At 40.7% G+C, this 24,523-nt stretch overlaps 1 protein-coding gene across 2 annotated transcripts in view; it reads left to right on the forward strand.

Moving 5' to 3' along the window:
• The window catches only part of Aplf (aprataxin and PNKP like factor), a 51,786-nt gene that overhangs the window by 16,267 nt on the left and 10,996 nt on the right, over positions 1-24,523 (forward strand). For both annotated transcript variants that reach the window (XM_027428723.2, XM_027428722.2), the window contains exons 4-8: positions 3,050-3,197; positions 3,499-3,631; positions 10,761-10,945; positions 19,312-19,664; positions 24,124-24,249. In XM_027428723.2, coding sequence (XP_027284524.1) covers positions 3,050-3,197; positions 3,499-3,631; positions 10,761-10,945; positions 19,312-19,664; positions 24,124-24,249 — 945 coding nt within the window. The remainder of the gene's footprint in view (positions 1-3,049; positions 3,198-3,498; positions 3,632-10,760; positions 10,946-19,311; positions 19,665-24,123; positions 24,250-24,523) is intronic.

Consider the following 24,523-nt stretch of genomic DNA (forward strand, 5'->3'; position numbering starts at 1 on the left):
TGATCCACTACCAGAGGCCCCAAACTGACATCCTTGCTCAGGGGATCTGGAACAGTCATAGGACTGTTTCCAGCTGTCAGTCTGGTGTCCATGAGCTCCCCCTTGTTCAGGTCAGCTGTGGGTCTCTCCAGCCTAGTCTTGACCCCTTTGCTCATCACTCCTCCGTCTCTGCAACTGGATTCCAGAGTTCAGCTCAGTGTTTAGCTGTGGGTGTCTGCCTCTGCTTCCATCAGCTACTGGATGAAGGCTCTAGGATGGCATATAAGGTAGTCTTCAATTTCATTATAGGGGAGGGCATTTAAGGTAGCCTCTCAGCCACTGCTTAGATTGTTAGTTGGGGCCAAACTCGTAGATCTCTGGACATTTCCCTAGTGCTAGAATTCTCTTTAAACCTATAATGGCTCCCTCTATTGTGGTATCTGTTTTCTTGCTCTCCTCAATTCTTTCCCTGACTAAATCTTCCTGCTCTCTCATGTCCTCATCTCCCCTCCTGTTCTTCCTGTCTCTTTCTTCTAGCTTCCTCTCTCCTTCCCCCATGCTCCCAATTAGCTCAGGAGATCTTGTCCCTTTCCCCTTCTCTGGGGGGCCATGCATGTCTCTCTTAGGGTCCTCCTTGTTTCCTAGCTTCTCTGGCGATGTGGATTGTAGGCTGGTACTCCTTTGCTCTAAAATCCATATATGAGTGAGTACATACCATTTCCATCCCCATGCACAAAACTTAAGTCCAAATGGATCAAAGACCTCAACATATTTCAGCCACACTGAACCTCTTAGAAGATAAAGTAGGTGGTACCCTCGAATGAATTGGTACAGGAAACCACTTCCTGAATATAACACCAGTAGCACAGACACTGAGATCGACAATTAATAAATGGGACCTCCTGAAACTGAGAAGCTTTGTAAGGCAAAGGACACAGTCAATAAAACAAATTGGCAGCCCACAGAATGGGAAAAGATATTCACCAAGCCCACATCTGACAGAGGGCTGATTTCCAAAATATACAAAGAACCAAGAAGCTAGTCACCAAAACACCAACTAATCCAACTTAAAAGTGGGTTACAGAACTAAATAGAGAATTCTCAATGGAGGAATCTAAAATGGCTGAAAGACACTTAAGAAAGTGCTCAACATCCTTAGCCATCAGGGAAATGCAAATCAAAACAACTCTGAGATACCATCTAACTCCTGTCAGAATGGCTAAAATCAAAAACACCAATGATGGCTTCTGCTGGAGAGGATGTGGAGAAAGGGAACACTCCTCCACTGCTGGTGGGAGTGCCAACTCGTGCAGCCACTTGGGAAATCAGTATGGTGGTTCCTCAAGATAATGGTAATCAGTCTACCACAAGATCCAGAAATTCCACATACCCAAAAGATGCACATTCATACAACAAGGACGTCTGTTCAATCATGTTCATAGCAGCATTATTTGTAATAGCCAGAATCTGGAAGCAACCTAGATGCCCCTCAACTGAAGAATGGATGGAGAAAATGTGGTACATTTACACACACACACACACACACACACAAAACAAAAACAAAAAAACAATGGAATCTTGAAATTCGCAGGCAAATGGATGGAACTAGAAGAAACCATCCTGAGTGAGTTTGTCACCAAAAGACAAATGTGGTCTTTATTTCTGACAGGGGCACCAATACTGATTAAACAGGGTGAAGTCAATTGTCCAGTCTGGAACAGCTGATATCCTCATGAAAAAGTGAAGTTAGACTTTCACTTTATATGACATAAGAATCAAAATGGATTAGAGACCTGAATATAAAGAGGGAGCGCATAGGTATACACCTTTACCTCCTGCCTCAGGTAGGGGCTCCACAAGTCTAACATCAAAGCAACAGGAAAGGCAGGAGCATTAGAGAAATTGGATTTCCTCCCATTTGAAAACATGTGTGCTTATAAGAGCACAGCCAAGAAACAAAAAGGACAAGTGAATTACAAAAATTCATACACCATGTATGTCTATAGCATATTTACATTTAGAATATATAAGCAGTTATAACTCAACAACACAAGGTCAACCCAGTTTTAAAATGCGCAACTGATTAGAGTAAATATTTCCTAACATGAAAAGCATCAGTAGTCGATGGGAAATTTAAGTCAAACCCATAATGAGCTACTTTTAACAATTTGAAAGAAATGCGCATTAAGCTACTAGGCAGCTAAAACCAAAGACATTAGTAAATGTTGATGTTAACATATGGAGAAAACAGAACTCTCATATACTGTGTGGTGTTGTGAGGCAATGCATTCTCCTTGGAATGTGCATATTCCCATAACTTTTTAGACTTTTAAAAATCAAAACAGCTGTGTGTCCTGGCACCCCCAAATTGAAAATTGTGTTCACACAAAAACTTATACCTGGATGATCACAGTGACATCATTTATAATAGTCTAAGTGGGGAAACAAGCCAAATGTCTATCAGCTTTTGAGTTAGTAAGCAAATACAGAATAATCTTGGTATGGGATATAGTTCCTGCCATTTCCTATGTTTCCTGCCATTGAAATTCAAGTCTACCTTTGAAAGAGATCATTTCTTACTTTGAAGCTACTAAAAGAACATTTAAAAACTATGAATCAGACTTCAGTACACATTTCTCCAGTGCACTATCTTCAGTATTAAAGGTATATTTATTTTCATTTTATGTGTGTGTTTGCCTGGGTGTATGTGTGTAAGTGCTCCATATGTGTGCCTCTGGCTGCAGAGGCCCAAAGAGGGTGTTGGACCTGGAGTAACCGACGGTTGTGAGCCATCATGTGGGTACTGGGACCTAACCCTGAGTCCTTAACCACTGATTAATCTCTCCAACTCTGGCCCATGACTTTTAAAGACTAATGTATGCTGTGATAATATTTGTGGCCAGAGATGATAAACATTTTACTGTAGTGTAAACTGTGTTTTTAGTTTTTTAAGTTTGACAAAAGGAGCCCAATACCCCATTGAGAATTCTTGACCGTAGAACTGAAAAGCTCAAGGTTGCCACCAGAGTGTTGTAAATGATAGAAAACAAAGTTCTCTTTTATTTTATAGGAACAGTCAAATATTTGATGAAGATGATGTATTGAGTGAGATGCAGAAGTCCCCTGTGATTAATTTACCTGATAAGACAACTGGGACTTCACAGCTGCAAGGAAGCCCCGAAATAACCAAGGCCAAGTGTACTGCCATAGAGCCCATGGTGAGAAACTTAAGAAGCACCTTGCTAACATGGTCTTGATCTCATGGAAAGACAACAGAAATCATGCGTATTATAATGTCTGTGGCATTGATCTGCTTTTGTTGTTTTTAAATCTGTTGAGAATGTCACACTAGGTTGACACAAACCAATAGGTAATGAATTTCTCGTCAGAAATTTAACTAGTTGAGTCTACAGTTGTGGGTAGCTCTGTTAATGGCAATTTTCTTCAAAGTAAATCATTTTACAAACTCACTCAGGATGCACATCACCTTTAAGAATTAGTGTATGGATGCTGTTTTAGTCCTCTGCAGGTGCATGTGGAGACATCCGAGAGCACAAGCTGCACCCTGCCCAGAGGAAAAGAATCCTCCCAGCTTGGATGTTAGCAGAAAGTTCAAGTGGTCAGAACCTTTCAGCACCTGTTAAGGGTGGAGGTAGGTTTTTGTTTTTGCTAATGTTGAGTTTCAAGGAAACATTAAAGACAGTTGAAAGGTTTTTCTGAGCAAATAGCTATAGAGAGGTGGTTGCACATGGTAAGGGCTAGCATGGGATTTTAAATTCTGTCTCTCTATTTATTTATTTTGAGACATGGGTCTTACACTTGTTATGCCCCTGTCTCAGTCCCCTGAGTGCTGGAGTTGGGGGCTGCTATGCCTGCTCACCTAAGATTTACTTTTAGATGTGTGTGTGTGGAATATAATTCAAAACATAAGCTGTTACTTTTGGGCAATTGTCAACAGCATCTGTCCATTGGTTGAGCATGTGGTGTTCCTCTATTATAGTTAGATACACTGTTAATATATATCCTCAAGTGAGCAAGTTGGTGTCTCATCTGAGGTAAAAGGGCACCACAACCAAAATATTTAAAAATAGTTAGATAATATCAAGTACACGGTGTGTGTGCTACAAGATTCAAGTAGACATGACTCTTCTTCTGGCCCAGCTTACTGTCACAGCAGACACTTCAGTGTTTATGTCTTTCTTCTGGGTAGCCATTATTTCACATTTATTTATTTATTTATTTATTTATTTATTCAGCCACTTATTTCTTCTCCCATATAATACATCCTTACTGAAGTTTCCCCTCCCTCCTTCCAGTCCCTCCTCCAACCTCCCCTCTCCCCTAGTTCCACTCCTCTGTTTCCCTTCAGAAAATGTCAGGCCTCCCAGGGATATCAACTAAACATGGCATATCAAGTTGCAATAAGATTAGGTACCTCCCCTCATATTAAGGCTGGATGAGGTAACCCAGTAGGAGAAAAAGGGTCCCAAAAGTAGGCAAAAGAGTCAGAGCCAGTTCCAACTCCACTGTAGGAGTTCCACAAGCAGACTAAGGTATACACCCACAATATACATGCAGAGGTCAGATCTGCACAGGCTCCTCGGTTGTCAGTTCAGTCTCTGTGAGCCCCTATGAGCCAAGGTTAGTTGATTCTGTGGGTTTTCTTGTGGTGTTCATAACCACTCTGGCTCCTATAACCCTTCCTCCCCCTCTCCTGCAGGGTTCCCTGAGCTCCACCTAATGTTTGGCTGTGGGTCTCTGTATTAGTTTCCATCATTTGCTGGATGAAGCCTCTCTGACAGTTATGCTAGGCTCTGGTCTATGAGTGTAGCAGAGCATCATCAGGAATAATGTCATTGACTTCTTTTGCTGGTCATGTTTGGTTCTATCCTAGTTCTTTTCTGTCTGATTTTTCTCAAGGTTTTTGTTTTTACAAATGTTAAAAGTTGCCGGGCATTGGTGGCACATGCCTTTAATCCCAGCACTTGGGAGGCAGAGGCAGGTGGATCTCTGTGAGTTCGAGGCCAGCCTGGTCTCCAGAGCGAGTGCCAGGATAGGCTCCAAAGAAACCCTGTCTCGAAAAACCAAAAAAAAAGAGAAACAAATGTTAAAGTTAAGTGCCTTCCCTGTACATCAGTAGGATTTGATATAAAATTCCTTTCTTGTACATCATAGGATTTTGAATATCAAACCAACCTTGCATTCTTGATAAATCCCATTGACTCTCTGGCTCTTTTATTTGTTTTTCAGTCCTGGGAATTGATCTTAGGGCCTCACTTGCTGAGAAAATTCTACCTCAGCATATTTTCTCCTTTTTTTTTTTATGCCCCTTTTATTTGTTAAGGATTTTTTTTAATGATTGTTTTAAGTGGTGTTGAGCTATAATTTTATTTTAGTAAAGGTATTACTTTATTTTAGTGTGAAGTATTTGGGGGGTTTTAATGTAATTGTGAGAAGTGTTACTCTTTGTTTCCTGAGAGCTTCTATCCTAGCTCTATCCACTGTAATAGAACACTGTGGCCTAATGACCTAAGTGACCTTTACCTTCTCACAGTTCTGGAGGAATCCAAGGTCAAGATGTCAGCATTGTGGCTTCAGATAGTTGTCTTCTTTGTGTACCACATCGCTCTCTCTCTCTCTCTGTCTTCTCTCTCTCTTTTCTTCTCTCTCTCTCTCTCTCTCTCTCTCTCTCTCTCTCACACACACACACACACACACACACACACACACACACACACACACACACACACACACACACACACACACGATTTTGAGATGTTACAAACATTCCATTTGTAGCAAATTTTCCAGTGTCACTATTCTTGTGCTTTGGAGACATTTTAAATAAAATAGTAGTTGCTCGAATACAAGCACTACAACACAACAGTTGGTCTAATAAGGAAGATACACTAATGTGAATAATGCTAGAGATCTATGTTTCAAAAAAAAGGGAACTGGATAGTGTAGGTTTCATCATACTGCTCAGAAGAACATGCAATTTAAAATGAATGAACTTTTTATTTCTGAAACTTTACATGATTGATAGTAAGTGAATCAGGGGAAGATGATGGATTAAAGTGACTGCTGTATATTACTACTATTTTGGTGTGACTGATAGTTCTATTGATAATATAGACAGTTGCTATGTGGTGATATATTATTTATGATTTATTAATGCTTACCTGAGGATTCAGAAAGCAAAGTCAGCCACAAACCATAGAAGCCAGTCACACACTTTAACCCCAGCATCAAGAAGCTAGGAGGTGGTGGTACACACCTGTAATCCTAGGACTCAGGATTAAAAGGTAGATGAATCTTTCTGACTTCAAGGCGACCCACATGAGATTGAATCAGTTTAAAAGAGTAACAGATCACACGCCTTTAATCCATATAAGATAGAAGCAGGGCCTTCAGTATTCAGTAGGAGGCTTTCACACTGAGGAGAGGCAGCAATTTGAGACTTGGTGAAGAGCTCGTGTGTGGATCAGCTCTTTCAGCCAGAGCTAGAGGTGAGAGCTAGTGGCCGGCTGCTATACTTTTCTGATATTCAGCTTGAAGTGTGAACCCAAATATTAGTCTCTGGGTCATTTATTTTTTGTGTTACATTGCTGAATGCTTGCACAGCCTCAGGGATGAACCTGATTGGGATGGTGAGGAGAAATGAAGAAAATATAAAAACATGGACACACAGAAACATAAAAAATCTTGGACTGAGTAGACTGGGCTCTCTGATAGAAAAACTGCAACACCCTGAAAGCTCAGCATGCCTACTGTGTGTGCATGCATGTGTAGTTGAATATCTATGTAATATATCAATTATATATATATATATATATGTATACACATATATATATATTTGAACAGGACAAGGAGGTAGGATTATTGCATATAGCTGAACAAGGAGACAGGCTTAGTTAATCTCAGTAGGAGCTGTCTCTGTGGGAGTGGTCTTCAGGCCATAAATATTCAGAGGAAAAAAACTATGGTAGATGTTTTCTGCACACATTGTCAACATCCACACTCAGACTCCTGTGGAAGGCTTTGCCACTCCCATGGGGCTGAGACATTGCAGTCCTCACCATGGCTGTGCCCATGTCAACAACACATATTCACTCAGGGCTTCCTTTACTCCCTGCAGCCAGTGTTTTGCTGGCATTTATTCCCTGAACTGCTTTTAGCCCTTTGGGTGTCCTTCAGAATTATGCTAAGAGACTGATGCCCATAGGCCAGATCTGACCATTGCCTGTTTTGGTGAGTAAACTTGTGTTGGAATACAACCATGCTCATCTGTCTGTATCTAATAGCTACTTTGTTTATTATTATTATTTTTAATTACTCATATTTACATATCCATTCCCCCATTCCCTTGCCCTTCCATCCTCCCATGTTCTCCACTCAACCCACCCCAACCACCCCCACTCCTCCCCAGTGATAGTGAGACCCTCTACCAAGGACCTTCAAAGTCTGTTATATTGTTTGGGGGAGAGTCTAGACCCTCCTTGCTGTATCTGGGGTACAAGAGTGTCCCTCCATAGGGAATGGGCTCCCAAAGCCCATTTGTGCTCTAGGGATAAAGACTGGCTCCACTGTTAGAGCTCCCATAGACTATCTTGGCCTCCTAGCTGGTACCCACATTCAGAGGGTTTGGTTTGGTTCAATGCTGTTTGCCCAGCTTTATGATTAGGGTCTCCATTCTATCAGTAGGTCAGGTCCACTGTTTCTGCAGGTCTCTCCATCCCTGTCTTGACTCCTTTGCTCAACCCTCCTCCCTCTCCACAACTGAATTGCAGTAGTATGGTTCAGTGCTTAGCTATAGGTGTCTGTTTCTGCTTCGAACAGCAACTGGATGAAGACTCTCCTTCCTCTCCCTGCCCCCGGGCTCCAATTTGGTCAGGGGTTCATGTCCCCCTCCCCTTCTTCGAGGGACTATGCAATCTTCTCTTGGGGCCCTCCTTGTTTCCTAGCTCCTCTGGCAGTGTGGAATGTAGGCTAGTGATCCTTTGCTCTATGTCTAAAAATCAAAAATGAGTGAGTACATACCATGTTTATCTTTTTGTGATTGGGTTACCTCACTGAGGATGGTTTCTTCTAGTTCCATCCATTTGACTGAGAAATTCAAGATTCCTTTGTCCCCCCCCCAATACTCCATTATGTAAATGTACTGCATTTTCGATATACATTCTTTAGTTGAGGGGCATCTAGGTTGCTTCCAGATTATGGCTATTTCAAATAATGCTGCTATGAATATAGTTGAGCATATGTCCTTGTTGTATGAATGTGCATCTTTTGGGTATGTGCCTAAGAGTGGAATTGCTGGATCTTAGGTAGACTGATTCCCATTTTCCCGAGGAACTTCCATACTGATTTCCAAAGTGGTTGTACAAGTTTGCACTCCCACCAGCAATGGAGGAGAGTTCCTCTTTCTCCACATCCTCTCCAGCATAGATTGTAATTGGTGCTATTGATTTTAGCCATCTGACAGGAGTAAGATGGTATCTCAGAGTGGTTTTGAGTTGCATTTCCCTGATGGCTAAGGATGTTGAGCACTTTCTCAAGTGTCTTTCAGCCATTTTGGATTCCTCTGTTGAGAATTCTCTATTTAGTTCTGCACTCCCTCTTTTAATTGCATTGTTTGGTGTTTTGGTGGCTAGTTTCTTGAGTTTATTGTATATTTTGGTGATCAGCTCTCTGTCAGATGTGGAGTTGGTGAATATCTTTTCCCATTCTGTGGGCTGGTGTTTTGTCTTGCTGACTGTGTACTTTGCTTTACAGAAGCTTTACAGTTTCAGGAAGTCCCATTTATTAATTGTTGATCTCAATGTTTGAGCTACTGGTGTTATGTTCAGAAAGCAGTCTCCTGTACCAATTTGTTCAAGGGTGCCACCTACCTTATCTTCTAGGAGGTTCAGTGTGTCTGAATTTATGTTAAGGTCTTTGATCCATTTGTACTTAAGTTTAGTGCATGGCGATAGATATGGATCTATCTGCAATCTTCTACATGTCTGAATCCAGTTATGCCAGAACCATTTGTTGAAGATACTTTCTTTTTTCCATTGTATAAATTTAGCTTCTTTGTCAAAAATCAGGTGTTCATAGGTGTGTGGTTTAATATCAGGGTTTTCAATTCCATTCCATTGGTCAACCTGTCTATTTTTGTGCCAATACCAAGCTGTTTTCAGGACTATGGCTCTATAATAGAGCCTGAAGTCAGGGATGGTGATGCCTCCCGAAGTTTCTTTATTGTATAGGGTTGTTTTGGCTATCCTGGGTTTTTTGTTTTTCCATATGAAGTTGAGTACTGTTCTTTCAAGGTCTGTGGAGAATTGTGTTGGGATTTTGATGGGAATTGCATTGAATCTGTAGATTGCTTTTGGCAAGATTGCCATTTTTACTGTGTTGATCCTACCTATCCAAGAGCATGGGAGATCTTTCCATTTACTGGTATATTCTTTATTTTCTTTCTTTAAAGACTCAAAGTTCTTACTATACAGGCCTCTCTTGTTTTTGGTTAGTGTTACTCCAAGATATTTTATGTTGTTAGTTGCTATTGTAAAGGGTGAGGTTTCCCTGATTTCTTTCTCAGCACATTTATCTTCTGTATATAGTAGAGCTACTGATTTTTTTGAGTTAATCTTGTATCCTGCCACTTTGCTAAAGGTGTTTATCAGCTGTAGTAGTATAACTACACTTTGTTACGAGGCAGAGTTGAGTAGCTGTAGTAGATACCCTATAGCCCTCTACTGGCTAAACATGAATAATAAAAACTTGGAGACAGATACTGGGGTCAGCTACTAGCTCTTACCTCTCTATTTTAGACAGAAAGAGTGATCCTGTCTCTACAAATCCTCAGATTGAATCTGATTGCATCTGTCTCCACCAAACCTCAAACTGCATTCTGACTGCCTCAGATTGCATCTCTCTCTTGTCTCCTCCCACCTTATATTAATCTCTCCATCCAGCCATATCTCTCCTGTCTCTACTTCCTTAGTGCTGGGATTAAAGGTGTGTCACTCCAAGTGCTGCCATCACCCTTGTGAGTTCTCTTTTAGACTTGATCAACTTTTTGTAGCTCAGGGTGTCCTTGAACTGACAGAGATCCATCTACCTCTGTCTCCTGAGTGCTGGAATTAAAGGTGTGAGTCACCACTGCTTGGCCTCTATGGCCAACTACTGTAACTAGCTTTGCACTCTGATCTTCAGACAAGCTTTATTTGTTAGATCATAAGCAAAATATGACATTCCACTTTGCAAATACAAACAAGATTCAGAGTTGCAGTAAAACTGTTAAAGTGGACCCAGTGTGTCTGAGCCTGGTGCGCTCTGGGGTTGGAGTCCTTGGCCACTGTGTTTCTTAGTGCTGTTTGAGATTTATAAATGAGTGTTCCCCAGTGGACATTACTGTAAATGTAATTTTGATTTTTCAGGTGTCCATCTCTATCACTCTGGGCCATAACCCCTTAAGATAGGATCTCTCACTGAGTCTGAAGCTCCCTGGGTTTGACTTCTCTGGCTAGCATCGACCCCACATGATCTTTGTCTTTGTCCCTGTGTCAAAGCTCTGGGGTTACAGGCCCACAGAGCTTTTTCTTGTGTTGATGCTGGATATTCAAACTCAGATCCTTAAGCTTGCATAACAAATTATTTTACCCACTGAGCCATCTCTCAGCCTGTGAGTCACTTGCTATTTTATCCTTTTTAGTCATGTGGAGTATTGACCTTTGAAGATTCAGGAAGTAATTTTCTTCTTGTTCTTTGTATGTGTGTGTTTGTGTGTATGTTAGATAAGGATGGTATCCAGAGAAGTGGAAAAGAAGGAACCTGCAAAGATAAAACCCCAGTAAACGTAACACAGCATGGAAGAAAGCGATTAATTTCACCAGGAAATTTGGACAGTAAGTCAGCAGAACAGGATCCTGGGAAAAAATGTAAAAGTTCTGATCAAGAAGGACTGGTTGTTTCATCCAAGGTGATTAAATATGTGTTGTTTATTTTCTTTGTCTGGTATTTGAGGCAAGAATTATTTCCTTTCAGTCCTTAGGAAGTGATAGAAATATATCATGTGCTCAATTTATCAAACTAAGTGGCACCTTTTTGCATTTATATAGATATAAAATTGCTCTGTCTGTCTGTCTATCAGTCTATCAGTCTATCTATCAGTCTATCTATCTACCTACCTACCTACCTACCTACCTACCTACCTACATATCTATCTTTTTAAGAGGATGCCGGATCTCCTGGAACTGGAGTTACAAATACTTGTGAGCTGCCATATGGGTTCTGGGAATTGAACCTGGGTCCTCTGGAAGAGCAGTCAGTGTTCTTAACCGCTGGGCCATCTTTCCTGCCCCCCTTTTATTTTTCTTTATTGAAACTTATTTTTAATATGGAGGGAGACTTTGCATTGTAGAATAATATTTCAGAGTAGAAAAAGGTGGAGACCTCTTGGCTCTGGTCTTAGTTTGGCCTTTGTTCTGAACGCCTGGCTGCTGTCGTATGTGGACTTCATGTGACCTCTGTTGAGTACAGTGAGGAGAACAAATGGTCGAGGGGTCCTCACAGTGCCACAGGGTCACTCTGCTGTGACTCTTAGAGCGATTGCAGACCTTTCATCCCTCTTTCAGTTTGTACCAGTCCTCTAGAATGGTTTGGCAAAATTGACATTTCTTGATGTCAGATATTTAAAAAGAAATGAGGCCTGTATATTACATGAAGTTTTCATTTTTTTTTTAACTTGGTAGTTGCAGCACATTTTATTTATAAGCCAGAGTTTAAAAAAATTAATAAATGTATTCATTCTCTGGGAATTTTGTGTTCCTCAACTCCTCCTGTAACTACCCTCTCCATCCTTCTACTCCTACTTGCTTACCTGAGTTTTCTTCTCCCCCCAAGTTCCATCAAGTCCACTTTGTGTTGCACAACTGGTCTTCAGAGTGAGGCCTGCCTGGGTATGTGGCTGATCCACCAGGGGTCACATCATTGAAGAAAACTGACCCCCTCTCCCAGAAGTTATCAAATGCCTCAGTTAGAGGGGAGATCATGCTCACCTTCTCCCTCCAGCCGGATTCTGGGTAGCCTGAGCTTGCACAGGATTTGTACATACCAATGCATCTTAACAGGAAACAATAGAGGTGGCCCCAGAACAGAAAGTCCAGGCCTTTTTCTTCCTTTTGACGGTGGTAGCTGAAGGTAACAGTTTTCATGGTCTTTTGGCAGCTGGCTGAGCTCCATGGGTCTCTCAGTCTCAGGAAGCCAGGCTGGTCTGCCCTGGTAGAGGGTATACTGGGTCATTGAATGCCAGCAGCTTCCCAGAGGTGAGACTCATACACTGCCTTCACTCCCACTTCTTCCCTTAGGGAGAGACCCAGACTCTCCCTCGCACCCTCCCAGCTAGAGAAGTAGATCCAGTCTCTAAGACTCAACATCTTTGCTTACTGATGGGGCCAATTGTAATAAATCAAAACAAGATGTATTCTGGCTCATATGTATTTGCCTTTAAATCTTATTAAAATGCAACTTGTATTATATAAACTTTTAGTCTTCATATATTTTGAACAGTGAGCATATCAATTCACTTTGCCTATTATACAAGAAATTATTTAGTTTCAAAGAGAATCTAATATATATATGTTTTAATATACTTCAACCTGACTAAGTTTGATAATTATAAGAAAGACTTTAAAAATTGTCTTTTTACCTAATAGGTGGGAGAGAAGCAGTAAGAAGATCCAAGTTAGTTAAGGCATTTTTTGAGGTTTTGATGAGATCAAGAGAGTATAATAGATACAGGAGGGAGGGACTGTAAGCTCTGCTTGGCTGATTGTTCTTCCCAAGAGGGTCTTGAGGGAGCTTTACCTCTCTTTGTTTTAGTAGACAAGAGGTCCAAACTCTCATAACCTCTGTGCTGGGCTCTAGAAAAGTTGAGCCAGAGAACATGGCTGAAGCTGAAGCCCCAAGCCAGACCTGGCGAAGCTTACCCTCTATGCCGCCCTGTTTCTGTCTTAGTTCTTACCCTAGAGAGCAGTCAATCTTGATGGGCTAGCATAGTGAAGAGAACAGGGAGCCAAGTTCACCATGAGAGAAAACAAAGGTTGGCTGGCCAATCTAGTCTGATATGTAGAGGTGCCTTACAAGACCTCGGAGCAATCGTCCAGGACTAGAGAGTAGACATTTTCTTGTGAAAGACTGGAAAAGGAAGTGGAAAGAAGGGGCAACAGTTCCTTCTGGCCTCTTTCCTGAGATCTGACTCATTTAATCCACGACCTATGTATAATTAGTGCCTTAGTGTACTCCTGGGATTTGAACATGCCCTCAAGGATAACTGTTGATGTGCCATCCTTCAGCACCTGGGGGAGCTGAAGCCCAAGGTCACACTGCTAGAAAATGCTGGTGGACAAAGTAGATGCTTTTGTGTACAGTGGGGTTTCCTACTGAGCACATTAGACTTGAGCGAGTTTTGTGACTAGCACTCTTTTCTTCATGAAGTTAATTGTTCTTTTATAGTCCAGGATTTTGTCAGTCCCCACGGGTTATGTATCTGTCCAGCTTATGGCCAAAGAGGGCTCTTGAATCAATGAAAAGGTCACTGCTGAGGTTTGGATGTTTTGTGTCCACTGAAAATCTATAAGGAAGCTTACTCTCCCTGTGCGGTAGCAGTAGCAGGTGCTTGCTCAGTAGTCTCCACACTCACGAGTAGACTGAAGTTGCTAGAAAAGTCCATAGGAGCTGGAATACTCTTTTTGCCTTTCTGTCACAAGAGGACACAAGTGCACATCCTGCTGTGCCTCTGTCATGTCAGAGCACGTTTGTCCTTTCTTCCCTTCTGCCCTATGAGGACAGAGTAGGAAATCCCACTTCAGATGCCAGTACCTTACCACGGCCTCCCCAGAACTCAAACTGAAAGAATTCATTTTGTCATTTATAAATGACCTGGCCTGTGATATTCTGTTCCAATAGTACAGAGATTAAGGCAATATAACTTCTTTTACATAATCTAATTAGAACTGTCACAGGTAGCAAAAGGGAGCACAACCAAAACAACTAATGTGCGATATTATCATAAAATTATTATTTATCTCTTGCTGTGAGCACAGCAAGCCCAACACCTAATCACTTAGCACAATAATGATTTATGTTTCAAACAAATACTAGGAGTTGACTGGGCTCAGTTGGATACCTATTTTATGACACATTAGTATTAGCAGTGGTGGGTTCATCCTAAGTGACTTTGCTGTCATGAATGGTACCTCTATAAGGGTTGGTGGGATATCTGGAATCTGACTGGGCCTTCCTCCCTCCACTTACCATTAGCTAGTTGAGACTAAATACCTTTACCTGACAGCTGGATTCTGAGAGGGTAAAATTAAAAGCCACCAGGTCTTTTAAGGCCAAGGATTAGAACTGGTCGTTTCTATTGTACTTTTTGGTCATAGAAAGTTGATGATAGGCTAAGTATGAAAGCAAGGAAGAAAACAAATACATCTTGAGAATCCTTAATCCCAAAGTAAAAAAAATTAAAATGCCTCAAAGTCTGAAACTTTTTGCATCCTGACAAGATTCTCAACCCACTTAGGGCTTTGGGTAGTATCAGATATTGATGCTCAACTGTAAATCTTTACAAATACTTCCAAAACTCAGAAATCATAAGCATTTCTGGTCCTAATCCTTTTGAATAAGGGACAGTCAGTCAACTGTTGTCCTTAGAAATTTGGATACAAGGAAGGGCATTCATTTAAAATTGAAGCCAGCAGTGGAGACCTTCACAGGAGGAGAGACTGAGAATGTATTGACCACTGAGGTTCTTTTAGCTCTCTTGAGAGAGATTGGAAGAGACAAAGTAAAATCTCTGAGATAAGAGAGGGAAATGATGGTCATGTTGGCATGATTAAGGAATTCGGAGACTTTGAGCCATTTAAGGACACTGAGGCATTGGATTCTCGAAGCATCTAGGATGCAGAACACTTCAGTGCTCAGTGTCTGCACACTGGATCTGGGGAAAGATTGGGGAATAAAAGACAGGTTCCATGTTCCCAGCTGGGATAGACAGATAACGTGTTGGGAGAACACACAGGTAGGATTTCAGTTGTTATGTTTTCAGTCTCAGGGCATAGACTTCCTAGGAAGCAATATTTAGCTAGTGCTTGAACTATCAGTCTGAAGCTTGGGCATGGGGCTGGGATTTTTCCATTATTCTTCCAGGAATGTTAATGGAATTGATATAAGACTTTTAGGCAACTTATCAGCATGGACATCCTGCCAAGATCATCTTAGAAACAGCAAATCACCCTGCTGGATTTATGTTAGGGGGCAGTTCTTTATCCTACCTGCCTCAACACATCAAAGCTCAGATGGCTGAGGGGCAGGGAGTGCCACAAGACAAGTTGATAGGCTGGTTTAGTAGTCTTAAGAGTGAGCTCTGATCTTTCTCAGAAGACCACTAGCCCCATGAGCTCCAGTCTCAAACACACAGTTTTTTTACTTTGTAGGTGATCTTTCTACTGTTGTCATGACTCTCTAGCCACCCATGCTTAATCCTTCCCATGTCCATCAAATCTTAGTAAGCACTGGGGTGTGCTTAGCTCTCATTCTCCTACTTGCCAAAAAAAAAAAAAACATTTTTTTCTGTTCCCTTACCCCCCATCCCCATCCCAGGTACTAGCTTGCTTAAGCCCATGAGCTTTGGAATTGGCACAGTTCTAAATTTATGTATCAGCAAACTTAAAATTACTGTGTGTAATGGATTTTGGGACCATTTATAAATAATTGAAACCAAGAATGTTAAATTCTTGAATGCCAAGGCTACTATATATTAATATTGCATGGAGTTCCATAAAGAGCATTATGATTTCCAGCTTTTGTGTCTCATTTGATTTTGGGGATGTGTGTGTCTAGCTGTCCTGTAACTCACAGTGTACACCAGGCTGGCCTTGAATTCAAAAAGATCCCCCGGCCTCTACCTCCCGAGTGCTGGGTATATGCCACCATGCCCAACCAACTCTCTCTCATCTGAAGTCCCCTAATTTACCATATTGACACCTATGATGTTAATGTTCTTTCTGTCTAAATCAGAATGTTATACATGTTCTTGTAAGGAACTAAAGTTTAGTTTCTAATAAACAGATTCTTTTTTATGTTTCTTAGTACTACAGAGAGTTGGACTATGATGTTATAGATTTCATTCTCTTTAGTTTTTCATTTTAAATAGCAGAATAACACATGCTTATTGCCAAAATAGGATATTCAGAAGCATATTTATTAAAAATGAAATTTGTCTCATCCTTCAGTCCCATTATTGTACTGACTTTTATAGCATTACAAAATCTTCATCTGGATTTATGCAGGAAGATACATACACATACATATATAAAGATGTATTTGTTTCAGAAATGGTCTTTCTGTGTAACTCAACTTGGCTCATAACTCGATCCTTCTTCCACAGCCTCCCAAGTACTGTGATGACAGGTATGTGTGACTGCACTTAGCTATGAGAATTTTTTTTTTGATTTAAATTTTTTGAGAGTTTCATACTTGAGTATGTATTTACATTATTTCTTTTCCCCACTCCCAGGTAAATTTATGACCCCTTCCTTCTCTTTAATTATCTTTGTTAAACATATATGTACACACACAACCCACTGAATCCACCTGGTGTTGCTTTTGTGTGCATGTGTTTAAGGGTTCCCCTTTGGGATTGGATGACCTATCAGAGGGCAAATGGAGTCTCCCTCTCTCAGTAGGAGTAGACTGCTGGTAGCTCTTTATCTAGGGGTGTTCTCATTATAAGGTTTCATTTAGACCATATTGTTGAGGTTTGGTGGGTACAGCCTCCCTGTCATGTCTAGGAGACATTGTCTTACAGCAGGTGTTGTGGTCCTCTAACCTAAAAGCTCTCTGTCCCCTCTTCCATGACTTACCCTGAGCCTTTGACATAGGAGTTGGGTGTGGGTACTCCATTGTCACTTGTTCTCTGCTTTGACTGATTGTGGATCTCTGGAATAGCCATTATCTGCTACAAAATCTTTGACGGGGGTGGTGTGAGAGATTACTTAAAACATTAAATGCTATTGTATATCATATTGTTCTTTAGTTAAAAACATCCTTAGAGGACTAGGAAGATGCCTCCATGGGTAAGAACAGTTACTTTGGAAAGCATTGGAACCTAAGTTCATGTCTCCAGTACTCACAAGAAAAGCCAGGCACAGCTTCACTTCCCTGTGACCCCAACATTGAAGGGAGGAGCCAGGAAGATCTGGAGAGTTCTCTGGCCAGCCAACCTAACTCAAAGGCAGGCTTTGAGTCCAGACAGATCCTGTTTTCAGCCACTAGTGTGAAGACTACGTCCGATATCTTGTGGTGACCTCTTTGTGTGCATATGTGGGCATGCATGCACCACCCTCCTACAAATACATAAGTAAAACCTCCTTTTAAAAGCAGTCATAGAAAAGATGTATTCTAATTTATTTTATCACTTTCCAGTGTATCTCTTAGTTCTGAAATAAATTGGCTGAGAATTTGAGTGGGGTTGTTCCCCCCAAAACTTCCGCTGTGGTTGGATGCTGGAACAACAGTACTCTGAGGATCCGGGTTTGGCAGGGACCCTAGCAGTGAGAATCACCCCTTTCTTGTAGGGCTTGTTGAAAGGCCTAAGCATCATCTGCTCTTCCACCTCCAGGCTTTGTACAAAGATACCCGAGGAGCTGGCAACGTCTAAGGCCTAGGCAAGTGAAGTGCTTCTGAGGAATCATATCCTCCTTTCTAAGGATGGAAAATAACTTGTAGAGCCTAAAAATGACACAGGAACACAATCTATCACATTTTGGCTATTGCTCAGCTAGCAGACTTACTGACTCATCCACTGCTGAACAGGAAGGAAGGAACCTGGAGAGAGCTGTCAAGTGGGCTGGTAGGTCAGGACTTCTCAGTTCCTGTCCCTGAGTTCCAGGTGGCCTGTGCCAATTGGTCCTGAAAGGAAGGGGATAGGGTTGGGGTGTGGTAGAGAAGCTTGGAAGTAGAGTGTATGGTGTAGAGGGATGTTGCATAAATGCTACCTGTCAAGTGTAAGTAATGAGAGAATAGCCAAGTGACTGCTTCTCCTAGATTATCTGCTGCTGTGCAGAGAGCTATGATAAGACCCACATGCCATGAAGAGTGTGATTAGTAGTATGAATAATATTTTGAAGTTACAGTTTTTTAAAGAAAATATTAAAACATTTAAATAATTAGTCCAAAAGAAGTCATGTGAATAGTATGTTAAGAGATTTGAACTGTTAGCTATCTGTTAGTATTAAAGTCAGCTTTTGCCAGATCACAGCCAACAGACCCGAGCCCTTAGAAATGGAGGTGAACATTCCTGTGTGTCTGGTGGGTGCTCCTCATAGCTGTGACTTAGTTAACAAGGACGCTTGTGTTTAAATGAGCAATGTTTCTACTCCACATAAAGAGGAGTACTTAAGTGATTGGTTTTCAAGATAAGGCTTCCTGTTTGTGGTGGTGGCCAGTACAAATTAAAAGGCATGCAGTGATTAGAATATCTCCTTGGTGCAGCGTTCCCTGCGCCTTAGGTTCAGCGTTCCATGACCCTTGGGTGCAGTGTTCCCTGTGCCTTGGGTGTAGCATTCCCTGACCCTTGGGTGCAGTGTTCTGTGACACTTGGTGCAGGGACTGTGTGGTAGATATCCCATTTACTGTTGGACTCTCTACAGTCACTTATTCTCCTCACTCTGAGCAATTGTAGTTTACCGTGAAAAGAAGCCCCTTTGATGAGAAGTGAGATTGCAGTCATCTGTGGTGTAAGAGGTTAGTATCAGAGGGCAGTTTCTATTTTATCCATTTAACAAGATGGCAGTAGTTGGCACTCGAGGGCTTAATTGGCTAACTTGACACTTATCAGAGTGTCTCAAAGGGAAGCTGCTTACTTTCTCCAGTCGATCATAGCATTACCCCCCCCCCTGTAGACATGAAGCAGCTTGGTCATTCTGTCATGTGAAAAGTACCATTATTTAGAGAGAAGTAAGTGGCTCAGTTATTTTTAAGAAATCTCAAGGACAGTGTTGTTGGACAGTGACATTTAAGAGCTTTTTGAGTTAGATTATGTGACAATGAAAGAGTATCATAGCTATAAATTGATATTGAAAGAACTACAGATTGTTAAAAAGTTTCCAAACTAAAACCAGAAAATGGTGTCTTTAATATCTTCAAAATAAGAGGCTTGAAGTTTTAAGCTTTTTGTATCATGGAACTTGTATTTTTGTCCTCTTAAGCTTTAATTTAAATATTTCTTCTTCTTTTTTTAAGTTTGCTTTTTTAAATGATGCTTTTTCTGGATTTCTTTTCCAGGAAGTTCCAGAATCATTGTCTTCAATCACATTAAGTGACACAGATGTAGATAGTGTGAAGATAAATGAACCGAGCAATGCAGTTCCAATAGAGGAACTTGGTGAGGTCTCTAAACACAAAACCGTCAGCAAAGCAACAGCAAATGAAGAGGGTGAGACAGTGAGGCACGCTGAGAGCCATTCAGGCGTCCACAGTAAGTCACTGCTTGAGACATCACAAGGATTCCATCCTAAGTCCAGCTCTGCTCCCTCCAGTCCCGATGCTTCGCACACAATGGCTGATTCAGTTCTAGGCTCTTCAGAAGAAAGCAAGGTCCAGAGGGTGTCCTGCATGTATGGGGCTAACTGCTACAGGTAAGACAGACCTGCAGGTAGCTTTTCAGCCCCGTGCCATGCAGTTCTGTGCTGTTGTGTGTTACGAGCCTAATGAACCATTGCCTTAAGGTTAGGTGCTTCACTGCATTTCCACTGGGTTGCACTTTCCCACCGTGCATTCTGGTAAATCCTGTCAGAAGCTTTTAAGATATAATGGGGAATTAAATGTTTTATGTGTAGACATGCTGACTAATGCAAAGGCCTGAATACCTGGGAATGCAGACTTAAAAACTGAATCACACAGACTTAAATACCTGCTCTTCTAATATCTTAAGTTTAAACAGATACTTTTAGAAATAGTTATTGTACCTATCCATTAAGACAATTTTAGATTGTGTTTAGGCATTGTGTTATATGTATTTTCACATTTTTCTATAAAATAGAAAAATTTTTTACTTTGAAAATGTAACGAGTTCATGTTTTCATGCATTTAAGTGGTAATCAGCTTTAGACCGTGGGTTTATAGCAGCATGTGCTAACCAGTCTGTTTGTATTGTTTGCCATCCCACTTGTCAAGCTGTGTCTGTGCAGTGCATCTCCAGGCTGTGCGCAGAGTCCGTACACCACGTATTCTGTTCCTTTCACACTCATTTCCTTTTAAAATACATTGTTATTTTGGCATTAGAGTAACTATATTTTTCAGTTTCAACAGTTTTGAGTTTTAAATTTATACATGACATTGCTTGTGGAGTGTCCTTAAGCGTAGAACACAATGTAAAAATCTACAGCAGACTATAAGCTACTACTTTGGATTTTGAAGGGCACTGTTTTATGTCTGCATTAGTTGGCTAAGGCAATCATAACCCAATACCTCAGACTGGCTTTGCTTTAGTAACAGGATTTACCTTCCCTCAACCTGACATTAGAAATGTTAGACTCCAGGGTCTGCAAGCCTGGCTTCTCTTCTTGCCTGAAGGTGGTGGTTTTCTTGGTGCTTTTCCTCTGTATGTCATTCCCAGTGTCTCTTCCTCACCTAGGAAGACACCAGTCATTTTGTGTCAGGCCCCAGCATTATGACCTCAATTAACCTGAATTATCTCTCTCATCGGTGGAGATTAGCACTTCCAACACAGGAGTTTTGAAGGGGTCACAATTCAATGAATAGCAGTATTCAACACTATCATTTCCTTTTGTTAAAAGGAGTAAATGTTTTATCAAATAATTTATAATGATGTTAGTTTTAATCGCTCTTAGCTTTAGGCAGCAACTTTTTATTAATTTTGAAATAAAGAATGAAAAATGTTTAAATCAAAATATTTATATTTGTAACAAAGCAGAGGAAGTAATTTTTATTGGAGTGTTTATGTATATTAAGAAGGGGGCAGAGTGGCATATTGAGTTTAAGAAAAACCCACATACACATACATATCTATAAAATCATTACAAAAGTCTACCTTTTCTTCAGCCTGGGTATTATTGCTTTAACCTCTCCGTTTCTCAAATGGATAATGTTCCAAGTCTCTATATTTTCTAAGTTTACCTTCCTTTTTGTTTTGTGTTTTAATTTTTAAAAATTAATATACAAAGTAATGGGTTTTATAATATTTTCATATACTGTTATTATAATTTATTCTAATTTATCCTCTGATGTTCTCAATGCTCTTTTGGTTTTTTGAGACAGAGTCTCCCTGTATATAGTATAGTTCTGGCTGTCTTGGAACTTGCTATGTAGACTAGGCTAGCCTCAAACTCACATAGATCCCCTGCCTCTGACTCCCGTATGCTGGCATTAAGGGTATGTGCCACCATATCCAGCTCTCCAGGCTCCTTTTACCCACTTCCCCCACTTGCTGGTTCTCTTTCCTTCCCAAATAACCCATTTTCTGCTTTCATCTCTCATTTATTAAGTTAGCATCTCTCTTTCCCTTCTCCTTTAAGGTCTGTCTCCCTCCCTCTTCATCCCCTTTGTTGTTTAATGACCCACAACTCCCTGCTTCCCGTATAGGATCCACATATGAGAAAAGTATAGTCTTTGTATAACTGAGTCTGGCTCATTTCACTTAACGTGATGATTTGCAGTTCCATCCATTTTCCTGCAGATGTTATAGTATTTAGAATGTAATTCTCATAAGCATGCAGTAGAGACCACAGAGCATTGTGGTTGTTAGTGATCAACTGCAGAACAAGGAGGAAAAGCCAGACACCTTTTCTTTTCTTTTCTTTTCTTTTCTTTTCTTTTCTTTTTCCGAGACAGGGTTTCTCTGTGTAGCTTTGGAGCCTATCCTGGCACTCGCTCTGGAGACCAGGTTGGCCTCGAACTCACAGAGATCCACCTGCCTCTGCCTCCCGAGTCCAGACACCTTTTCTTAAGCATGTATTATATCTCCATGAATTTTTATTGGCGCTAAAGAGTTAAATAAGGGCCAGTGGGATGGCTCAGTGCCTGTGATGGATAGATTTATTATTATTATTATTATTATTATTATTATTATTATTATTGTTATTATTATTATATTGTCAACTTGACAAAAGCTAGAGTCATCTGAGAGTAGAGAACCTCACTTGGGAAAAAAACATGCCTCCATGAGGTTGGGCTGTTGGCAAGCCCATGGGACATTTTCTTGATTAATTGCTGTGGGATGGCCCAGCATATTGTGTGCCATGTCAACCCTGTGTAGGTGGTCTTGAGTTGTGCAAGAAAGTCTTGAGAAGTGAGTAAGCCAGTAAGCAGCATTTGTCCATGGCCTCTAATTCAGGTTCTGCCTCCAGGTTTCAGCCCTGACTTCCCTCAGTAATGGAGTGTGGTCTAAGCTTGTGAGTGAAAACAAATCCTTTTTTCCCCAAGTTACTTTTGGTTATGGTATTTTATCACAGCAACAGAAATCTAAGACAATGGGTAGAGGCATTTGCCATCAAGCCTGATGACCTGAATTAGATCCCTAAAATACATATAGGCCAAGGAGAGAATGAACTACAACAAGGTGGAGTTGCTCTGTGTCCCTGCAGCTGCTTCCAAATAACCAGCCTGGGGCTTAGTATTAGTTATAAATGCTTGGCCGATAGTTCAGACTTATTACTAACTATCTCTTACAACTTAAATTAACCCATTTCTATTAATCTGTGTATTGCCATGTGGCTTGTGCCATCTCCTTCAGCATGTCTTGCTCCCTCTTCATCTCCTTGTGACTCCCGAGACTCTACCCTTCTTCTTCTCAGCATTCTCTCTGCCCTGAAAATTCTGCCTAGCTATTGGCCAATCAGCTTTTTATTAGCAATGAGAGCAACACATAGTGTACAGAAGGATTATTCCACAGCACTCAAAAGTTGTCCTCTGACCTCCACATGTGTGCTGATGCTTAAACACACACACACACACACACACACACACACACACACACACACACACACACACACAAATGCAAAAGTGGGTTTTTAAAAAGCTCTTAAAGCATTAAAGCATGTTATTTATAATATGTGAAAATGTGTGTTACTATTATTTTAAATAAATAAATGTACTTTTCTGATTTCTCACTTTAAATTTCTCTCAGGGTAAACCCACCACATAAAGAAATGGCTCTTAAACTCTAGTAATAAATTTTAAGACTAGAAGAGAAGCCTGAACCAAAGAGTTTGAAAAATGCTTTTAGAAGACATGATAGTATACTTTGTGTACTCAAATGAGTTTAATGATTAGAAACGAAACATGGGTCTTTCTAGAACTTTGGTAATGTTTTTATCTTAGTGTAGGATACAGAAATCTTCAAAGGCTGTAGGTGCTTATATTTGTTGCATACCTACATGAATAATATAATGTTTGCAAATCATCTTTTTGTACACAATTTCTCTTATGACACTAGACTTGATTGTTTCCCTAGGAGTCCTGTGCTGAGTAGATGTCACCTCTAGAGGCATTGGGACATGTGAGAATGGAGAGGGTAAATGAGGTGGACTGAAGTCTCATCAATAGCCAGCTTTATTCAGATTCCCAGGCAGTTTATACTCTGAGGGTTAAGAAAGGTTACATGCACGAGTAAAGTTCTCAGGAGTTCAAGCTGTATACAATTACAAGGACAGGCCACATACGGAAACATGCTTTTCCATAGTGGCATATAAAGGATAGTTTAAACATCTAATTGAAATAAGAGCAGCAAGCAATAATGAGTAAACTGGAGTGAACTCACTCCTATCTGCTGCACCTGGGAGGAGCATGAACACACATTCTAAGAACAAGCCTGTGTTTTAAAGAAACTGAGGTCATAAGACTCTTGTGTTTTTGGAGTTTTCTCACAAGCACCCAGAATTCTCTGCACAGGACTCCATTTGTGGACTGTTTCCAACAGCTATGTCAGGTTGGTCAACAACATGTCTTAGGGATGCCATCTGTATTTATATCATCAACATAGCGTTTAGTTCCCTTCTGGTTTCACTCTACAGCCACTATAAACCCATAACTTCCTGTTATTTTTTTATTCCGATGGTATGTTTATCACCCTCACAGGAAGAATCCTCTCCATTTTCAACACTTCAGCCACCCTGGTGATAGTGATTATGGAGACATACAAGTCACAGATGAAGGTGAAACTGGTGACAGGCCTGAGTGTCCCTATGGGGCATCTTGTTACAGGTAAGGAAACTGAGCCATGTGGCTACACTCTTTCCTAACTGTTTACTAGCCAGGTGAAATTGAGTGACTTGAGCAGCTCCCTATCTTAAGTCTGTAGCATAGTTTACATTACATTTATGTAGAACACAGATTTTCTTTCAGATAATTCTAAATTGTTAACAATCTTATAAGTACCTGAAGTTTTCTGTATTTTTGTGTAAAATACAATCAGATTAACTTATAAGACACTCCAATGCATACTCTGTGAAGACACTGAGATGTGATATGTAAGTCA

Source organism: Cricetulus griseus, chromosome 8 (assembly GCF_003668045.3).
Source record: "Cricetulus griseus strain 17A/GY chromosome 8, alternate assembly CriGri-PICRH-1.0, whole genome shotgun sequence".
Classification (NCBI taxonomy): Eukaryota; Metazoa; Chordata; class Mammalia; order Rodentia; family Cricetidae; genus Cricetulus; species Cricetulus griseus.